At 37.7% G+C, this 17490-nt stretch overlaps 1 protein-coding gene across 7 annotated transcripts in view; it reads right to left on the bottom strand.

The window, feature by feature from the left end:
- PIEZO2 (piezo type mechanosensitive ion channel component 2) overlaps nucleotides 1–17490 on the bottom strand; it is a 500507-nt gene that overhangs the window by 109880 nt on the left and 373137 nt on the right. For 5 of the 7 annotated variants that reach the window (XM_054694215.1, XM_054694217.1, XM_054694216.1 and 2 more), the window contains exons 13-18: nucleotides 16823–17053; nucleotides 11465–11588; nucleotides 9748–10040; nucleotides 8437–8585; nucleotides 6439–6612; nucleotides 2900–2941 (exon numbers count right to left, since the gene is read on the bottom strand). In XM_054694215.1, the coding sequence (XP_054550190.1) occupies nucleotides 2900–2941; nucleotides 6439–6612; nucleotides 8437–8585; nucleotides 9748–10040; nucleotides 11465–11588; nucleotides 16823–17053 (1013 nt within the window). The remainder of the gene's footprint in view (nucleotides 1–2899; nucleotides 2942–6438; nucleotides 6613–8436; nucleotides 8586–9747; nucleotides 10041–11464; nucleotides 11589–16822; nucleotides 17054–17490) is intronic. The other 2 variants (XM_054694221.1, XM_054694214.1) reach the window with 1 other exon arrangement.

A 17490-nucleotide genomic window follows, 5' to 3' on the forward strand; every position in this document is an offset into this window, starting at 1 on the left:
TTTAACAGAACTTGTGTATTAAAATGATCATCCAGAAGAAAAAGCAAATGTTTCTTCATCTGGAATCTGTCTCCAATCTGCAAATCACTTCCCCCACTGCATTTCACAGGGTGTGGGTCTACTGCAGAAGTAGGGCTGTCTGTGCATGGCTGAATTCACAGGCAATTACTTAATGAACATCCTTCAGGAACATATTCTCCATGTAAATTTGGGCACCTTAATTTAACTTTTTTTACTCTAGAAAATTTAAAGAAGGGATCCTGATTTTTTTCAAAAATGAAATTTAAAACCACATTCTAATAAAAACATTCCCTGAAACGTATAATACCTGTTTGATCACATGTGAATTATTCAATCATTATTAGGGTTTTTAATTGGAACTCATGAATGTGGTGATGACCACTACTTATAAGAGCTACATATTAAGCAAGTTTCCATTCAAGAAAATGGAAATTCTGCCATTGTAAAATTTCTTTAGTCTAAATTTCATTTATTTATAATTATTGTAATTTGGAAAAGGTGGTATTCAATTGCACTAATCCATTCATTAGACTGTTAGGAAAAAAGAGATGTCTTACAAATTAGTGATGTTTATAAGTAATATTTAAAATAGAATATTTACACTCTTCAAGATTGTTTCCTAAAATTCATAAGCATTTTTAGAAGACTGTATTCACAAATTAGCATTTGATTTATAAATTTAATATCATGTCTTCAAAATGTGTAAGCAATTCTTCCAAAAAAAAATCTACCAGGCAGGATTAGATCTATCAGCTAATGCATGTGTGCATGTGTGTGTGTTTCTGTGTGCGTGTGCACATATATGGAATAACTACTATTCCTGCTAAAATATTATGATTCACACTGTTTACAAATTTGGTTGGAATTCCTCACAATCATTCATATATTGAAAATTTTATCAATTATCCACTATCTTTGATATTTATCTTGACCTCATAGCATGTAAGGTAATGTCTAAATTTTAGTCAACCTAAAAGTTGAATGTAGATAAGTTCACTTTTTCACTCAGAACTCACATATATAAACCCATTATTCTCCTTATAAAAATATTGAACATAAAATAATAAAGTATAGGAGAAAGGAAACTCATTCCTTTAGTTAAAGCATTCATCCTTTGATTCTAATAAAGAGTAAGCCCTGTTCAAAGTTGGGTGCTACATAGAGCCTTTCAGAAGCACAGGTTGTTGTGCTGTGTAGGTGTGTTTGGCCATGTTTCTCCTGGGGCATAGTTTAGCCTTTCCTAGCATGTTTACATTCATACAAGAATGAGAGTCCACTGGAAAGAAAATAGTGACAATGCTGGTATGCATTATTTTTTTTTAATTATTTTGGCTGACTTTGAATCTTCATCATTCTAAGAACTCCTCAGTGAACTCACTGACCTTGTGACCTGGGATAACAGGCATAGGTTTCCTCTTAAGAGGGAAAGATAGATGTATGGGAGAATCTGAACCAAAATTTGTATCAGCCTGGCCAGTGGAGTCCATCAAACCAGCTTCTGCCCTCTTGGTGTTCCACTTATCTCTACATAAAGCAAATAATTGAATTTCCTTATATTTGGAAAGATAAGATTCAAAAGTTTTTCAAGATTGCTACCTAGAGTCTCTTCTTATCAGCCAAAAACCTGAAGTTGAAGAAACCTGAAGTTCAGAAACCTGAAGCCTTTCTCAGACTGTAAACAAAAGGGGCCCCAAAGGGAAGGGTCCTCATTTCTCCTTCTTTAGCAGAGTGATGCACTGAGTTGTAATATCCTTCTATAATTTCTGTCTTCTAGGGTTTGATGTTTAGTCTCGGTGTTTGCCTCAGAGAAAAGCAAATGTAATAGAAAACTAATGAATCTTTCAAAGAGCTATTTTGTTAATTGGATTTATTACCAAATATATGTTTTATTAACTAAATTACTGGCTTTATTATTAATGGCATGAAGTTATGGAAGTGGATATTTTAATTTACCGACTTAATAAAGAAAGAATAGTTTTTGTAAATGAGATCCCAACGGATCATTGCTCTGTACTTTAGCGGCACTTGAGGACAACTCTCTATATAACATTTATCAAAGCTGACTTTTTATTGTGTGTGGCCATTTAGTATGTTCTATTTCTCCCACTAGGTGATGTGTATATAAGGTACACACAGTGTTCATCTACATATCTTTCGCAAATACATTGTGAAATCTGGATATGTAAACACCAATCTGCAACGTTTCAAGGGAAGTTATAGTTGAAGAAATGTATAGTTGATGTTTTTATTTTGGTGGTATATCGTTATGACTGTTTTCACATCATTTAACAAATATTTACTGAGGACCAACTTGTAGGTAAGGCCCTGAGGTAGAGAACTTAGGGACACTTTGGTCAATTGTGCAAGGAACTCCATACCTGAGAAGTTAATGCCTCTGACAAGGGAAATAAGACAAGCGGGCAGAGAGAGGGCCAGAAGGTGAGTGCCAGGATGCAGCAGTGATAAAGTGCTGCGGGAGTTCAGAGGGGCAGCAGTGACTTTTAGCGAGGATGTTGGCATTTATGGGTGGCTTTGTGGAGGAGGTGGTTCTTGAGCTGAGCTCTCAATTAAATCTTCAAACAGGAGATGAGCTCTCAGGCAAGCCTTGGACTAATTCTACTTAAGAACGAAATGAATGGGGCTTAAGTTTGAACCAAGACTAAAGGCTGAGCACCAGCTGAAGACCCTTGATAACCTCCAAATCCACTTGGCAGCACCATTCAGTATAAACACCAAATGGATTGGTTTGCAAAATACATCTATTAGCATACCTGAAGACCATGGGTCCACAATTGTTCATTTATAAAACAGTGAAGTGTTTAAAAGACCAAGAGACTATTTTTAACAAAAATAAGACAGAAAACATTGAAGTACCCACCTATTTATTATTAGATATACACGCCCATTGACTTTGGCATGGCTACAGGTGAGAGATGGAAGCACAGGGTGGCATGCGGTGGCAGTGGTAGGTAGGTTGGAGAGAGAAAGAGAAGATTGTTAGAGGTGAATGAAGGAGACTGTGTCTCCTAAGTTTTCCATCCTCAGCTGTATCACTGTTGATACATGTTGCATGCACTTTTAAAGGAGAGTCCAGGCAGCAAGATTCAGTAACAACATGATGTTAGAGATATTCAGGAAAAATGCTAAAGATAACAAGTCTGTTTATCTCATCACTCCTTATCTAACATACTTATTAAAATTTGTAACATTTAAATTTTCAATGTACATTTTTTGAGATAAAACATAATCTAAAAGATTCATTCTTGCTCCTTTCCCAGATCAAAAGAAAAAAATAATCCTAAGAAACCATATTCATTGTGCTGTTCTCTAAACTGAAGCAAAAAATACAGGCATACCTCATTTAGTGTACCTCTGTTTACTGTGTTTTGTAGATATCACAAAACCCTCCACCAGCAAAAAGCTTATAAATACTGACGGTTCTGGTGATGGTTAGCATTTTTTAGTTAAAAAAAATGTGTGTTCAATTAATAGATAATATTTAGTTATTACTATGTTATTGTCTATTAATACAATAACATCATACAATAACATCACATAAACAAACATTTTATATGCACTGGGAAACCAAAAAATTATATAACGCACTTTACTGAAGTATTCACTTTATTGCGATGGAAACAAACCTGCAAAATCTCCAAGGTGTGCTTGTAAATCACTTTGTTTCTATATGCACTACAATACTTCCTAAAACAAATCACGGACAAAACACAGCAATAGAAAAAAAAAGTTTCTTTTTATGTATATCATAAGACTTTTTCATAATGCTAGTTTTATGGATTTTGTAAGACTAAACAATAAATTTTGTTTCAGATATAAGTGACATTTGTCTACATTTACTGCTAAATATGTGTATGAATACACATTGCATGTACAAACAATGGACAAAACAGAAAAAGAACAGTTGGATATTTACAGAAACAAGAGTGCTGAAATCACTTCAAAGAATGCAAAGGATTATTATTCCCAAATTGTAGGTCTTTTTTTTTTTTTTTTTTTTTTTTTTGTAAAGGAGAGAAAGCAGGGCCTTGCTGGTGGCACAGGCGGTTGAGTGCCACACTGTAAAGCTGTCCGCAGCCTCTGCAGCATGGGTTCAATCCCAGCCAGCTACTAGAATCCCAAATGGTGCAGCAGACCTCTCCTGTCTAGCCCACTGTTCCCCTCAGCAGTATATTTCGTCAGTCTGCCTATTCTGCTCCTCATTCTGTCTCCGGTGAATCCTCTCACCCTCCCACACATCTGGCCTGTACCCTGGTTCTTGTATAAAAATAAATAAAGCTTTTTTCTTAAAAAAAAAAAAAGAAGAGAAAGCAAACCAAGGCAGTAAATTCCAACTCTGAAAGTATTTCTTTTCAGCATTTTGATATTTAATGTAGTTATTGATCAAGACACTAAGAACGCAAAATACTGGAGATGTATGTTATTATTGAGGAGACCACTTAATCATGGGAAGAGTTGCTAATTGGATATATACCACATATTTAAATGTTAAGATTTTGGGACTTTTACACTACACTCCTCATGAATCCCCAAATAGCAAACTTGAGGGAGATCTTCAATTTTCTTAGAAGGGCTAGACAATTTATTTTTCACTAAACTAAAAATGAAATCCTATGTCCTTAAGCTTCTGAGATAGCTGACACTGTATATACTTTCTTAATCCTTTAAATTTCATTAAAAAATTTAAGGAAATGCTCAGGTGCAAGCCACAGACACAAGGAGGACCTCAGATTGCTACAGGTCATTTAGATCTTCCTTCTTTGATTGCCATGGTTTGGAGGATAAGCACTGTGAATGCAGCCCCTTAAGAGCTAGGGAGAATACATCTTGATATGAGACCATAATCCTGTCTAAGAACCTACCTAATTAAACAATGTTCTATATACTTAGAAGGAACTCTAAGGAACAAATTCAAATTTGCATACCCCCTGTCTAAAAACTTGTAATTCTTGAGGCTGGTCCAACCTTTGCTGAGCTGTACTGTCTTCTATGAAGCTCTGGTTTTGAAAATTATTATTTTCCTGGAAAAATTCTGACCTATATCTGGGTTCTATTGCTTGGAGTCACTGACATGCTAACAATTATCTACAGTCTATTTAGAATGAAAACAACTACAACCTAGGTTCAATGAAACATAACAAGGAAAATAAGTTTTCTCATCATAAATAAAGATTATAAAATGTTTTTAATCATCAAATAAAAACATTTTGGAATTATCCAAAATTCCAGACCCTACTTCAGCAGAAATGTTTACTTTCATAAATTGTAAATGATAAAATACTCCGTCATCTTCTGATGTACTCATTTTTTTTTTGCCTTGAAAAGAGTTAAAGAAAAGTCAAAATAATTAAGGGGAATTTTCAAATGTGGCATCTATACTCCTTTTTTTAAAAAAGATTTATTTATTTATGCATATAAGACTGGGGTACAGGCCAGCAGTGTGGGGGGGTGAGAGGATTCACCATAGACAGAGTGGGGAACAGAACAGGCAGAAGGGGGACAGAATAGATTGACTGAAGTACACTGCTGAGGGGAGCAGCGGGTGAAATAGGAGAGGTCTGCTGCATCATGTCCATAGCTCCCTGGCTGGGGATTGTACTCGTGCGCAGTGGCTGCAGATAGCATCATAGGTTGCGTCTTAACCCCTTGCGCCACCAGGGCGGCCCCTGTACTCCTTTTAATATAGCCCTTTGCTTTCTCACTTGCTTTTGAGTGCTTTTTTGATAACTGACCACAGGTTCAAAAGGGAGCAGAGAAGAAAATTAGTATCAACATTTACTAAAAGAATGCGATTTCCCTGGGATGAGTTTGTGACAATCCATTTTGGTGTCAACACACATGGGCAGAGAGAGCCCTATTCCATCTATTCCTTGTAAACAAGTTATGTTTCTCTTGTAAACAAGTTATGTATCAGAGAGCTGATACAAGAAAACATTGTTTTCACTTTCTTAAATGTTACTCCACTTACAAGTAGATTGTAGATTCTATTTTTTTGGCTAAGGATCTTTATTTTCAAAATGGAAAGGAAAATTATGTACATCATCTTATACTGTGACATCTTACTGGTTACACAATAGAAAACTTTTCCTCTGTATTAGCCGGATTTTGAAAATGTTCTAAAAACAAATCTATAGCCTAAGCACAAAATATACACGACCAATTCTTAAGTATTTCAGGCAGTTCGGCTACTCTGAAGCTACTCACCTGATTATCAAGATCAATAACAATTGTTTCAGGAAATGTCATCAGATATCCCACAATCTCTCTCTCTTGTTTTTAAATTCACAGATTGACAGTCATGGAAACCACAAGGCTGAAACCTTAAGGTAGATGATGGCTTCCTACCTGATGACCAAGAGAAGGGAGGGAAGGGAGGCAGGTGCTTCCTGAGCTGCTCACCTGTAGATGGCACTGTCTTCCTTTCTGGGAATGGATTTAAGGTCTGTGAGTTCCAGGAAGCGATCATGGAAGTAGTGAAGGTGTAAAATGCACACCAGCAGGAAGGAAGTGGGGATGAAAATGCGAGTGAATAGCTCAGCCACCGTAAACTGTTTCAAGCCAAGATCCTCAAGCCTGTAAAACAAAACAAAACAAACGCAACACAAGACCCTTTCTTAGGGCAAAGAAGACATTCTCTTCACTATAAATGACATCACAGTCTTTCTCTGTCTCTGTTATACCAGTTAGTATTCCTCCCTCCTTCCCATGCATTGCAGTTTTTCTTTCCATCAGTCCAACCAGCTAGATTTACACTGGCAATAACAACCTCAATGTTGCCAAATTTAGTAACTTCTCCTCTATCTTTATTTAATTCTACCTCTAACTTGAAACAATCCTGGTCTAGATGTCACCGTACTTCCTGGTTTCCCTCTTTCGTCACTCTGCCCTCCTTTTCTATTGGGCCTCCAGACGCTGACATAGTCAGGGGCCCAGCGTGGTCTCTCCTGGATGCTGACTTTATGCCGTCTTTACACCAATGACGCAAATGTACGTCAACAGCCCACACTTCTCCTGTGGACTCTGATACGAAAATGTCCATTGGAAATCGGCGGTTTGACTGTATTTTTATATTTAGTGTTTTCAAAATAGAATTCTTGATTTCCCAATTTACTTCAGCCATGTCGTGCTCCACCTCCCTTTCTGTACTTCTCTTGAATCTGTTGACTTCTGTTAACTCGTTTCTCCTTCCACCTAGTTAGGTGAAGCCACTGTCGTTTCTCATAGAACCTCTACTGTTATTTGCTAACTTGTCTTGTTTCTACTCTGCCTGCTCAAACATCACTTTTCCTGAGCCAGTCAAGGAATCTTGAAAAAATTTCACCAAGAATAAAATACAAACCGCACTAGCCATGCATGTCGCAGGTGCCCTACTGATACTCACACTTCTTTTCCACGCTCCCCCTTCTCCCAACAAGTGAGCCCTTCAGTTCCTCACAGAGCCAAACTCTGTCCTGATTCAGGCCTCTGCACTTGTTATTCCTTTTTCTGGAATGTTATCCCACTTCCCAGCTCACATGCTTTCCAAAATCAAGCTCTTTCTCCTTTGGGTGTCCTTTGGGCAGGTAGTAGCCCCACTTTCTCACTACCTCATCCTGATTGCTTCCATCAGAGACTTGTCACAATTTGTAGTTAATCTTTGTGAACATTAAGGATGTTTTTTTCTTTGTTTCCCCTGTTGGAATACAAGCACCATGGGGCTCAAGACTGTCTTGTTTTCTGTTGCCTCCCCAGGCACAGAGCAGTGTCTGGTATTCAGTAAATACTTGTCCAAGAGCTGTTACAGATGTGTTAGTCTGGCTGCATGGCGATCTTTCCTTTCAGGCTTTGCCCTTAGCCACCTCAGTACATTTAGCTCTCTGTCCAATTCCAGTTGGATTTCTAAACTAATTTTCAAAATTTACAGAAGCAAATTAGGAAATGGTAGAGTATTATTGTATGACCAAGAAAAATAATTTCATCATTTAGTCTATTAGTATATAGAAATTTCTTTTTCTATGACACTAACTGTTGCTGATAATCTTATCACTGGCTCATAACCAAAGAGAGGGTGTTGCTATATATTATGAGTCGATAAACACACTTCAAAACAGAAGAACTGAGCTCCAATTTGGAGAGCAGAAAGTGCTTAGTAAAGCACTAAGCAGGTATGTTTCATTTGAAATGGAAATTTAGAAAATGACATTTCATCAAAATGAAGCTGAAACTCACTTTTCAGTCAATATTCATCGAGTACCTACTATGTTCCAAACTCAGGGCCTCAGAGAGAGTATGCGAAATGACTGAGATATCAATCCTATCCTCCAGGAATTTATAGACACTGATGACATTATGTTTTACCCAAATCTTCCATAAGGATGTTTGCTATTTCATATCATATCACACACCAAATTTGCTTACTTTTCTTTTTTCAATCCAGTCATATTTTGCCATAAGCCTGGGAAGTTTTCAAACTGATATGTGTATATAAAAATAAGCACCAGCATTGTGTAAATAACCACTGACATCCAAAAATATTTTAGAATTCGCCTCCACCATTCGTAGTGCACCTGTGGATCAGATAGTAAACAAACAAGAAAAAAAGTTGGCTTTGGAGAAATTCACAAAAATGACATGTTTCTTCAACTAAGGGAGGTGATGGTATCTACAAATGTTTGAAAATAAAGTTGATTTTATTCTTTGCTTTTTAGGTTCTATTACTCATGGGGTTAGATGGATGTGGATTGGAAGAACCGTATCTCTTGGGAGTCACTGAATATACGGTGAGAAGTAACAGCACTATATTAATCAAAATATGAAAACTCCACAGAGAGGTACCTGAAACTATATTTTGCTGTTGCATTTGTTTCTATCATTGGGTTCCCTTCTATCATTAATTAACATTGACTTTCTATAGAAGCTGACTCATTTAAATACAATATTTAATAAATTATAATTAATGAAATGCTAAAGTCCTTGATATATAACAATACATGTGTCTATACACACACATACACCAACACATAAAAACATGCACACAGACTTCTGATTCCAAAGTCTGCAATACAAGTAAACAGTTATCATCCAGTATTTTATTTTATTTATTTTTTTAAAGATTTTTATTTATTTATTTATTTATTTATTTATTTATTTATTTATTTATTTATTTGATTATACAAGCACTGGGTACAGTCAGAAGCACAGGAGGGTGAGAGAATTCACCAGAGCCAGAGCGGGGAGCAGAGCAGGCAGAAGGACCGAAGTACACTGCTGAGGGGAGCAGCAGGGGGCAGGAGAGGTCTGTGTGCCATGTGGGACCCTCTTGCGGTAGCCGGGGAGCAGCCGGTGATTGAGCCAGCGCTGTAGAGGCTGCGGGCAGCTTCACAACCCAGTGCTCAACCGCTGCGCCACCGGGGAGGCCCAACATCCAGTATTTTAGATTACCCACTGTTCTTAAATTACTATTAAAAATTATCTAATCATATGGGCATCTTTTTGTAATACATTTAAAAAAACTTATGATCTTTTTTTCTTTTTAGGAACCTAAAATTTAGTGAACAATCTGAAAATAGCTATTTCCCACTTTAGGATTCTTAGTATGTAATGTTTAACTCTCATGATCACTTTATATGATTATGGGATAATAGTGATTTAGAAGCTCAACAAAGAAAGTTCATGATTACCCCTGGAACAGGCAAGAATTGAAAAGATAGAGGACCATTGTTTACCTACCTGATATAAGGCCACACAGAACAGAAACAGCACCATGTAGATGATTTTGTACATCACAATTTTACCCTCGAAACTGACGAAGAAGAACATTCCCCCACAGACGTAGATCCAGTACTTAATGAACATTGCCACCACCAAATTGCCCAGCACTTTCATGATGTCCTGATCATCATCTTCATCCACTTCCTCTTCCTCTTCTTCTTCCTTCTTTCTCTCTTGTTTCTCTTCCTTTGTTGCTTCTTCTTCCTCCTTCTCTTCAGCCTCTCCTTCTACTTGTGTATCTTGCTCATCATCTTTAAAATAGAACCTGCTGTTAGATTTTTCTGGTTGGCTGACCAGAACCATATTCTGATTTGGAGTGACATATATGGTATGTAGAAGTATGTATTTTATGTATTACTATATGATTTGAACAATTTTAGACTGTTCTAATAAAAAAGAGGAATTCATAACTAATTGAAGACATTTTTATAATCTTCCTGAAATACAGTTTAAAGAAATGAATTTGGTAGTCTTTTTGTACTAATCTTTTCATTAACACCTTTTTCATTTCCAGGATTTAGAAAAATAAATAGGCAGTATGAGCATAAATCATAACTACTATATTCATTCTAAATTCTATTGCTCATGACTTTTACAATCTAAGCAGTGCTTAATGTGGTTAATTATAATAATGTTAACTAACATGCATGCTTTTAAAAACCCAAACGTGTAAATGTTAAAGTAAATTTTAATTAATTTAATTTAGATTTAAAAAGTAATTGTAATTTAACCAAGTTTCAAACAGCTTTATTCATTGGAAGTAAAAATTTACTTGGTCTTATGTTAAAATATGCTAATATGTAGGACTCATCTTTGTGTTGCCATGGCTACCTACAACTTATTCAAATAACCAATAGCATCACAAAATGAAAGGAATGAAAGTGAGGACCCAGAACAATTGTTGATCTCAAATTTAATTACAACATGTGTAAAGTAACTACTGAATATACTCACTCTACTGAATAGAAACATCCAAACTCAAATAGTCAAGATCTAAATCTTATAAGCTTTTTTTTTTTTTTTTTTTTTTGCTGCAAAACAACTCAGTGGTTAAGTCTAAATGAGAATCTATAAGAAAAAAATATGAATTGGTCTATGTTGATGTTTTTCACCATTAATAGATTACTTAAGGTTACTAGCCTAGCTTTTGTAAAAATTTACAACTTTCTTTTCAAAGACAATGCTCTTTCTTCACTAAAACAGTAAATTTACATTTATTGTCAGGAAGGTGAGGAACAAGGTGTCCTTCCTCATTTTACCTATACAGAGATGTAAAACTATAAAAATGAAAATGAAAGCATCATCTTTTTTCTTTGACTTTGTGGCATGTTATTTTTGAAAAGGAGAGGACTGGAATTTAAAACATTTGAATTAGTTTCTCAGCTCTACTACTCATTAAAATGGTGACCTCTGAGAAACCATTTATCTTTTCTGAGATTCCATCTTTACCCCTTAAATGGGAATCAGTTTTGCAAGAATTAAATGACACAATATTTGTAAATGCTCCTGTGTACTCCAAATCTCATGTATTATAAAACTACAATTTATCTCTCCAAGTTCATGTTTGACTTTTTTCTAGTCTGAAGTATAGAGATTTTCTGATGCCTTTTGAGGGCACTTTATAACTTTGCTGAGCACAAAAACCTCTAGTCACACATTATACACACTAGTTTACCTTTTTCTTCATTTTCCTGACTTCCAATTTTGACCTCAGATAAAAGAGCTTCCTTTTCTTGAAGAGCTTTTTGCTCTGTGAGATGCTGCCTCAGCAGTAGCCAAAAAGTTATGGTGAAAAGTATCTAAAAGCAAAGAATTAGAAAAGTGTAAACACATTTCAGCAAATACACATTTTTCTCCACATTTAAGTAGGACCACAATAAATAAACCCTTCTACTTGAGATGGAGTCAGGTTCCCACTTGATTTCAACTGGAATCCCCTGGTCATTGAATTCAAATCCTTTTTCTAGAGGATAAGCACATGTGTGTCAAGTGCAGGGAACATACTCAGCACTGAGCAAGGCCCTGCGGCAGGTGCACAGCAGTGCAGACCACTCACATCTGTGCTGGAGATCAGCCATGGTCATCAGTCTCCTGAGAAGTGCTAGTCCTTGATTTCCTGTGCTGACTGTGATATTAGCACAATTAAACAGGAAGAAATATTTCATCTGTAATACTCATTTCACTCTGCAGTGTTGAAGAATTATTTTGAAGAATTCCACACATGGGAAAAAGAACATTTCATTCTAGAAATAGAACCCCTTAATATCCCCCACCCACCTCCCAAAGCTGAAGGAGGGATTATTCTAAATGCCCACATTTTTATATTAAAATTTTCTTGAGGACAAGGAGAGGGTTTGAGGGAACTTATGATTTCAGCAACTCTGTTCTTCAGGGAATACAAAATCTGGTATTTATTTATTTAAGATTTATTTATTTTTATACAAGAGCTGGGGTGCCGGTCCAAAATACACTGCTGAGGGGAGCAGAGGACATGACAAGAAAGGTCTGCCATGCCATGTGGGAATCTCCCTGGCCAGCCGGGAATCGAACACGCGCTGCCGAGGCTGCAGACAGCCTTACAGCACCGCGTTCAACCCGCTGCGCCACCAGTGAGGACCCAGAATCTAGTGTTTAGTAGGCTTTTTTTTCCCATTTTTTTTTTTACAAACCATATTGCAATAAAATTCACAGAACATACAATTCACCACTTAGAAAGAAGGTCCAAGTCAATGGTTTTCGGTATATTCAGAGTTGAGCTGCCATCACTGTAATTAATTTCTGAACATTTTTATCACCCCCCAAAATAGTTCCACAGTACTCCACACCCCACCCCAAAGTTCCATTTCTCCACACCCCACCCCAGCCAATCATTAATTTACTTTCACTATATGTCATCTACTCTGGACATTATATGTGAGTAGAATTACATAATATGTGTTCCTTTGTGAGTGGCTTAATATTTTCAAGGTTTATTCCTATTATACCATATATTGGTAGTACATTTCTTTTTATTACTAAACAATATTCTACTCTATGTGAAATTGTGAATACCTGGGGAAATGTCATAGTTTGTGGGTTCTCACCTGTGTACCTACAACTGCAAGACACAACTCAGACTGTAACAACAACAAGATCTATTTACAAAGGGGTGATTCACATAAGGGAACTGGAAGAAAGGAAAGCTTTACTATGGCCACCAATGGCAGTCTGTCCTCCCCCAGATATTGTTTTCAGTGTCCAGTAATGCAAGCCAAAGGCTACTCATGTAGGATGGCACTGTCCCTTCAATGAGAGCCTAGAGCTGGTGGCATACCAATAAGTGGTAGGCCAGGACCCAACTCATGGTGGCCGCTGGCAGTAGGCACAGGCGGTGCTGTGTCAACAGCCAGCACCAACTATCCAGAGGCTGGACCAGACATAGCCAGAGACAACAGCTCCAGGAGGCGTGCTAGATGTGTAGGGCAGGAATAGAGATCAGGCAGTGGTGCCAAGAAGTAGAGGGCAGGTCTCAGGGGGGCCAGGTAAAGGGCAGAAGTGTCAGTCAGAAGGTGGCAATGTGGAGAATCAAGAAGCACTGGACAGCTCTTTGACGTTGTGCAGGAGGACCAGGTACTGACAGACAACACTTTCAGAGGAGGTGCCGAAAGATTAGGTGCCAGTGTACAGCTCTTTCAGAGCCACCAGGCACAAGGCCAGCAGCACCTATCAGCAGGTGATGTGGAAGGAGAGCTGGAGGCAGGAGCAGGGGCCTGTGCAGTCAAATGGTCAGTTGGTGGTACTGGAGGTCAGGCAGCAGCAATTGAATCAAAACAACAAGTTGAAGGCAGGAACCAAAGTTCTCAAGGATATGAAGTGAAAGTCGTCCCGAGAGAGTGTCTTGATAAGTCTGAGTGTCTGAAGCAACAGTCTCAGAATTCCCTAAGCTGTCTGCTACTCTGGCTTATCTCCCTTTCAGGGCATCCAGATTTCAAACTTGATTGGTCCATTTTTAAAACTGGTGCCATTTCCAAAACTTGATTGGCACAATCAAGAGAGCTCAAACTTGACTGGCACATTTTCAAAAATGAAACTCCACAGGCACATGAACTTGACCTGCTCTGAGGTCAGATGTTAAACCCTGCTTGTGTAGGATGTGGTTTTGGGGGCAGACAGGGTGCAGTAGTGGTAGGCACTGCACCTGGTTGTCGAGGTGGGCTTGCAGCATAGCTGGGCACACCCCACTGCACCCTGATCTAGGAACTGTGGGGTTCCTGTTACATGTGGATAAATAGCATTTTATTTATCCATTCATTTCCTGATGGACATTTAGGTTACTCATAATTTATACATATGTTGTTATTATGAATAACACTGACATGAGCATTTATATGCAAGCATTTGTGTACAGATGTGTTTTCTGCTCTCTTGGGTATCTATATGTAGAAATGGAGTTGTTGGGTCTTATGGTAACTCTTTGTTTACCATTTTGAATAATTGACAGACCGATAATCATAGATCAGCAGTGTATGATTATTCCGGTTTCACTTCTTCACCAATATATTTTATTGTTTTTTAATTCTAGCCATCCTAGTGGGTGTGTAGTGTGGTTATAGTAGGATATGAATAAATATGTACCAAAACAAGAAAAAAATGAGCAAATGAATGGGTCATTTTCACTGTGAATAAATGGCCAATTGACTATCCATAGGTGCCTACTTATCATTTATCTTCAACATAAACAATATGTCCAGTAGACAAACTTAGAACCTAATGAAGTCAAGAACTAGAATGCCTACACTTTCAAAAACTCACTTTCAAAACTGGATGTTACAACAAATTGAACTATAGCTGCAATTTAAGAAAGATGCCTATTTCTCTAATGCATATGTGGAGAGCTTAGGAATAATTCAGGGCTGATGGGACATCTTTCCCAAGTTGAGTGAGCTAAAAGCTGGGTTTTGAAGGTAACAGTTGACAATGGCTTCATGATGTCATAAAAGAGAAGTTCTAGACTTTGACAATGTTACATAGTAGCTAAGTCAGGCTCCACCAGAGATATTCAGACTTCAGTATTCCGGTCCTAGTCTTCCTTTCTCTCACAGTGACTCGTCCAGCACTGCACAAACAATGCATTTCACAACAGACTTTGATGAATGTCACTGTTTTGAGTTTGTTGTTATTATCCATGACTAAGTCCTCCACTTTTTTGGAGCTCCTAAGTGAATTAAAATGTAAGTGCAGACCCCAGTTTCCCCAGAATCACATTGTTGTTTTCTTTTTGCAAGAAACAGATGCATTTCTTCCAACATGTTTCCTCCTCAAAGAATTACTGATTTTATACTAGACTAGTTAGCTGGCATGCACTGTTAGATGTTTCACTGATACTCTGAGTTGGGTTATGATGGATTTACAGTCGAAAGGATGAGGTTTTCAATTTCCTTTTCAGAAAAAGACTAATGTACCAGGGTTTTTTGTTTGTTTGTTTGTTTGGTTTTTGGTATGTATGTTACTTTGCATGTCTTTCAGAGGAAAGTTTGGGTGGGAGAAAAGGACAGGGAAGTGTCAGATAAAGATGGTTGTGAGTCCAAGTATTATGTAGGATATAACATGGAGTCAAGTTTGTAGAGAAAGTGGGTTAGGGCTTGCATGGGAGTTTTGTAAGAATGGATGAATAAATAAATGAATGAAATTGCCATAGTCCATAAATACAGGGGATTGTGATCTATTTTCTGTTATTACAATTCACCTGTTAGGATTTTTCCTGTACTCCAGTAGCCTTTCCCAGAAATCTATTATGGAGACCAATAAACCCTTGGTCTAGTCTATCTAGCACCCCATTTATGTCAGATTTTTATGGATAGGGAATGTTTGTGAACCTGTAAAGAAGCTAGATCCCAGGAAAAGTAGACTTCATGTGATGTGAATGAGTTTCTCTTTCAGAGACACTAATTTTCCTCTCTGCCTAGAGGAGAAAAATTTTCAAGACTCACTCAGTATGTATATGTGATTGCTTTCATTGACTTAACACAAAGTTATCAACACAGAGGAAATGTGTTTAGAGTCTGCAACTGTGCTAACAAAAAAGAAAAGGTGGGCCACATAACATTCTGAAATAAAAACTGTTAAGATAGACCATGATAATAAATTATTGAAAAATTTATGAACTTTCTAATTATGAGTGAAGGCATCATGCAATCAGTAGAAGGGAAAAACACATTAATTTAAAAGTAATGTGTTCAGTCCACTTTACAAGTTGATATCTATCAGAGAAAGTCCTCCAATACCTTTGTAGGGTAAGGAAAAATGTCAGGCTTTTCTGCCCTCCCGCCATCAGGATAGATGATGGATCCTTGCGGTCCTGAATGCATGCCTGATGGCGGGCACCTGGAGTAGGGTGTGGGCATAGGTAGATGGGATTTACCTCGGCTAAGACTGGGCTTTTAAGGACGGCGTCTCAGGGATGCCAGGAGCAGCAGAAGCCAAGAGAGAAGCAGAGCCATGAGAAGAGCAGAGAGAATGTGAGAGAAGGTTGGAGAGCCCAGAGTGAAGACTTGCTGGGGGCTGGGAGGCCTGCCAGCCTCCCGGCTCCCCAGCACCTCTGCCTCCTGTGTGCCTGGTAAATCTAAATAAAAAGCCTGAAAAAGCCACTAAGGGCTCCAGGACTCCTCCTTTACCTGGTCTGCTGGATCAGAAAACCTGCACTGTGTCCATTCCTGACCCTACAACCTTTATATACTTTTCATTGCATTTTACTTTCTCCCACCTAACTTCTACTAATTAAAATTCACTTAAAAATAACTTATTTTAAAAAAATGAGTTTTTTCTTTAAGTGGAAAGCATTGTCATTTTTAAATAAAATCTAAAAGCATGGTGTAATATTTATTCATGTTTAAATTATAGAAACCTCTAAGAAATATTATTTATCATTTCATTGCATTAATTTTTACAAAGCATGAATATTTGGAAATATTTTGTATGTTTTTCCTTGAATATTAGTATTGTTATTGTTGTTTTGTTTCAGTGATTTGTTTTCTTATTTTTCCTACCCACTTACCTTTGAGGCAAGTTCTCCTGGATCTTTCTTTTCTAAAAATCCTGGGACCTTTTTAATTTCAGGAAGTTCAAAGCTCCATATGTACTGTAGTATCAGCAATAGATTCCCATAGGCAACCATGAAAGGAGAGCTGATCATTGCATATTTTCTTCTGTTGCGAATCATCCAGAGGGTGCAGGACCAAATCAATAGCACAAACGTCAGCCAGCTGTGATAGGTGATGCTCCAGGCCTCCAGGGGCAGAAGGAGAGAAAACATGATGTTGGCCAATAAAATATATAGTTCCCTGCTCAAAATAAAAAGTCAGTGACATTCAATCTAGGAAGAGGAAAGAGTTCTAGTGAATTCATGGAGGGACGTTCCCACAGTGATATAGGGAGGGGCAAGAAGAGAAAGGCTGATTCTGATGAGAACAATATGCTTTTGAACTTCCCATAGAGACAGAGTCAATGGCAAAGGGGTCTTCATTTTAAATCCTCTTCCCTCCAGCCCCAAATAGCTACATCTTTACTCTGCTTTGCAGCATTAAAAGCTGCTGTGTTTTTCTCCCTTCTTTTTCCAAAGCATCTTGGAGTCAGCTGTTATTTATGAGTGCTGAGACAGTGTGGGTCCTGTTTTGTGGTCAGGACAGCAGATGTGGGAATCACTTGGTTAGGTCAAGTTGGGCT

The sequence above is a fragment of the Talpa occidentalis genome, unplaced genomic scaffold, assembly GCF_014898055.3.
Source record: "Talpa occidentalis isolate TD23 unplaced genomic scaffold, MPIMG_talOcc4v2.1 talOcc4.13, whole genome shotgun sequence".
Lineage (NCBI taxonomy): Eukaryota > Metazoa > Chordata > Mammalia > Eulipotyphla > Talpidae > Talpa > Talpa occidentalis.